This window comes from Ochotona curzoniae, unplaced genomic scaffold, assembly GCF_017591425.1.
Source record: "Ochotona curzoniae isolate NIBS_2020 unplaced genomic scaffold, NIBS_Ocur_1.0 scaffold_3223, whole genome shotgun sequence".
Classification (NCBI taxonomy): Eukaryota; Metazoa; Chordata; class Mammalia; order Lagomorpha; family Ochotonidae; genus Ochotona; species Ochotona curzoniae.
This window is the reverse complement of record NW_024467108.1, coordinates 1,271,025-1,275,297: the sequence shown is the minus strand read 5'-3', so window position 1 is coordinate 1,275,297 and position 4,273 is coordinate 1,271,025. Positions and strand designations below refer to the sequence as shown.

The 4,273-nt window shown below is 41.6% G+C and overlaps 1 protein-coding gene across 1 annotated transcript; it reads left to right on the top strand.

The window, feature by feature from the left end:
- Positions 1 to 222: 222 nt before the first annotated feature.
- LOC121145496 (olfactory receptor 51H1-like) lies at positions 223 to 1,176 on the top strand. The gene has a single exon (XM_040964388.1). The coding sequence runs from the start codon at positions 223 to 225 to the stop codon at positions 1,174 to 1,176; it is 954 nt and encodes a 317-aa protein (XP_040820322.1).
- The last annotated feature ends 3,097 nt before the right edge of the window (positions 1,177 to 4,273 follow it).

Here is a 4,273-nt window from a genome sequence, read left to right as displayed (position 1 = left end):
GGCCAGTAAGAAACATTCACTTCTGGATACATCTTGGATTCATAATTTCAGGGATTCAGTCCCTTCCACCTCCCCTTACATAAAACATTCATGCAGAAATAAAACTGTGGCCTTCTCAGGCAAGCCAGACACTAATATATCATTATTTTCTGTCACTTCATTTTTAGGAAGACTTTCATTGGGAACCTGTATCCCCTCCTCATGCCTACAGCATATGGCTCCATGGCAGATAACCATTCTCACTTCCAGCACCTTTATTTTGTCTTAACTGGGATTCCGGGTCTTGAACAAAAGTATTATTGGATGGCATTCCCACTGGGTGTGATATATGTGGTTGCCCTCTTTGGCAATGGCATTATTATCTCAACCATCAAGTCGGAATCATCTCTGCATATCCCCATGTACTACTTCCTGTGTATGCTGGCGTTTGCAGACATGGGACTAGCCTTGTGCACTTTGCCCTCTATGCTGGGCATATTCTGGTTTAACTACAAGTTCATCCCTTTTGATGCCTGCCTTGTTCAAATGTACTTCATTCATACCTTTTCAGCCATTGAGTCTGGTGTGCTGGTGGCTATGGCCATTGATAGGGTTGTGGCAATCTGGAACCCCCTCAGGTATGGCACCATCCTAACTAACAGTGTGGTCTGCAAAACAGGGATAGTCATCTTGTCAAGGGCAGTTTGTGTGGTCTTTCCTGTGCCTTTCCTCATCAAGCGGCTCCCTTTCTACCTCTCCAACATCCTTTCCCATTCTTTCTGCCTCCACCAAGATGTCATGCGCCTTGCCTGTGCCAGCACTCGGGTCAACAGTCTCTATGGCCTCATTGCTGTAATTTTCACCAAGGGCTCTGATTCCCTCTCCATCCTTCTCTCTTATGTGTTCATTCTCCGGACGGTGATGGCTATTGCCTCTGGGGAAGGCAGGTTGAAGGCACTGAACACTTGTGTTTCACACATTTGTGCTGTACTCATCTTCTATGTGCCACTCATTGGAGTGTCTGTCATTCATCGTTTTGGAAAACACCTGTCACCACTGACTCATGCCCTCATGGCCAATGCCTACCTTCTGGTACCTCCTGTGTTGAATCCCATAGTCTACACCATCAAGACCAAGGAAATTCGGAGGAAGATCATCCAGATATTTGTTCAAACCAAGGTTACATCAGAGGGGTAAATTTTGCCAATTTGAAAAAGAATCTATTCTGTAAAAAATTATAATGATGAGAAATAAATATGTATTTATTTTTTACATGTTCCGTGTGATTTAAGTTAAGCAAAGAGAGAAGTATCCCTCACACCTATGGGAAATATTCTTTTTTGCTGTGCCAAATCATCTTTTATCTACTGTGAGAGTTGCTTTGTAGCACTACATTCAAAACATTGAAGATAGGGAATACTACTAATTCCATTAAAAGTTAGGAGTTTGTTACACCATCATCTTGTATATTGTGAGTTAAAATCAGTTAAATTATTGCTAAAACATTATTTAAAAGGTAGAGTTACAGAGAGAGAAGAAGAGATATGGACTCTTCATCAACTAATTCACTCTCCAAATGGCCACAATGACCAGAACTGGGCCAATCTAAAGCCAAGAGCCAGGCGCTAAATCTGGGTCCCCCATTTTTGTGTAGGAACCCAGCACTAGTGCTATCTTCCACTGCTTTTTCAGGCATGTTAACAGGGTACCGGACTGGAAGTAGTGCAACTGGGACTCAAACTGGTGCCCATATAGGTTACCAATGCCACAGGCAGACGCTTAGCCTACTACCCAATAGATTTAACTCTCGAACTCAAGAATTAGAAATAGTTTCCATGAATTTAGTAATGGAAAAAATACTAAACATTATAACACCCAGAGAAAACATTATTATAATAAAGTATGAAATAAAAGTGATCAATCCAGAACATAAACACACCTAAATGAATAAGGCTAACTGTGTTGTGTAACTTGGTATCAAAATATTGAGTGTGAAATTTAGTTCTTCTATATAAGAGCTGTGTGGCGCTTGACACTCTCTTAATTTCTAGTGAAATTATATTATCTGGCATTTAGCATTGCTATGAAATATCTTTATTGTCTATTTAATCAGTAAGCAGAAGTAAGTTTACAACTATAAAAATGCAACCAAAATAGCTTTCTAGAACTTCGAATGTAATAAGAACTTGATATATATATCCAATGTACTAAACAAGACATAATAGCACAACTTTATATGTTATCACATTTGAAAGTTGCAGCATCCCTATGAAAGAGTGCTACCCACTTTTTACAGATGAATGTATCAGTGAGCAAAACAGTTGATGTGTTAGCCAAGGCCCAGCTTAGAAGATTTCCAGCAAGTGTTGAGTACCATCTGAGTCATGGTAAATAGATGAATTGGGTTAGCCAGGGAGATACTCATAGAAGGATTTGAAGAATCATTATGCCTTTCATTAGAAGACAGCTTAAATAAGAAAATGGAAAGAACAATCTCCACATATACACTCAGCTACCTCTATCTGTCTACATGGTCAGATAGCTTTTTAAAGAAAGGTTTTGGGCCCAGCCAATAGCCTAGCTGCAAAATCCTCACCTTGTATCCACTGTGATCCCATGTGGGTGCTGGTTCAGGTCCTAGCTGGTTCACTTTCTTTTTTTTCTTTCTTTTTTTTTCTCAATTTTATTATTGATGATGTTTACATAGTTGATCAAAGTGGGAAGGGTCAAGGATCAGGGCATAGACATGAGATCATTGTTTACACATTTTATTTTTCTTCTTCCCATGAATGGAGGAGAGGAGAATACAAGAAGAAAAACTATTGCCAGCCTTCCAACTGCCGTGTTACCCACAGGATGGGGAACTGCCACCCAATGTCATCCCAAGTTCCCCATTAAGGAACATTTTCTGAGGGTTCTGTTCATGTGTTTTTTATAGCTCTGAGATGCTGCTGATAGTGCTGTTCCAAGGATGAGGAAATCTTTCTAAGGTCGATTGGCTATCATAGTCTACTTCTATTGGCCCAGAAGTTAGCTATTAAATTGCCTTGTAGTTGCTGATCAATTTGTTCTGACCTCCATCTTCAGCAAACCAATGGGTGCTACAGCCAAGTCCAGCCCTGCCTAACTCAAGCTCAGCTCTCATGTACCACAGGAAGAGCTGCAGCTCAGTCAGAGCGAGCCCAAATGATTCCCACTGGACTACCTCCTTCCCCTGCCCCCAACTCTGGTTCCTGTACCTGCCAGCATGTGCAGTGGACTGGTCCAGTTTGCCCTACATCCCATTGAGATTTCATATATATGATTGGGCATTAAAGCCTAACTCAACCCAACTGACTGCACCCTCCAGCATATACTCATGCCAGTGCATGCCACCACCTGTTCAGTTAGGCCCACCTTAGTCCTTGTTCTCATACTCACCAGTGTGAGTTTCAGCCCATCAGAGAGGAGCCCACAACCTCCCCACTGGACCCACTCTCCAGCCTGAATCTTGCACTCTCCAGGTAATTCTGTGGTCTAGCCTGACATGGCTTGTCCCTATCTGGCTCAATCTCTGTCCCAGTCTCGCATGTGATGGTGGGTGCTCTGGCCCAGTCTGGTATGGTATGTCTCACCTCAGCATTTGCCAGCAGGTGGTGTAGCCCAGCTTGGCCTGATCTTCCCCATTCCAGCCTGTGCTGGATGAATGGCTGCTCCACTTTCCATCCAACTCCCTGCTTGTGACCTGGGAAAGCAGTCAAGGATGACCCAAAGCCTTGGGAGACTGCATCTGCCTAGGACACCCAGAAGAAGTTCCTGGCTCCTGGCTTTGTATTGGCTCAGCCCTGGCTGTTGTGGCTATTTGAGGAGAAAAATCAGTGGATGGAAGATCTTTCTCTCTGTATCTCCTTAACTTTGTAAATGTACCTTTCCAATAAAAAAAAAAAGGTTTTGTTGTAATCTAACATATAGGCTCTTTAAAATTGTAGCTCATTAGCTATTACTCAAATTAGAGATTATTTTAGAAGTGTGAGATTAATTCAACAAAATCTGCATAAGAATAGAGTTATGAAGGAGTCTTCAAAATATTATGATACATACATGTTATAAATTTAAATGAATTTCACTAACTTTTCATCAAAATGGACAAATCTTCTAGTTCCATTTTCTATGAACTCTTTGCAGCTCCCTGGTGAGCAGGATATGCCCAGAAATATTTTTCTCCAAATTGATCTGGCAAATCTAGAAGCCATCATGAAGATCAATACTCTCAAAGGATGAGCAAGTGTCTGTTGGAACGTTTAGGTCTTAAGTG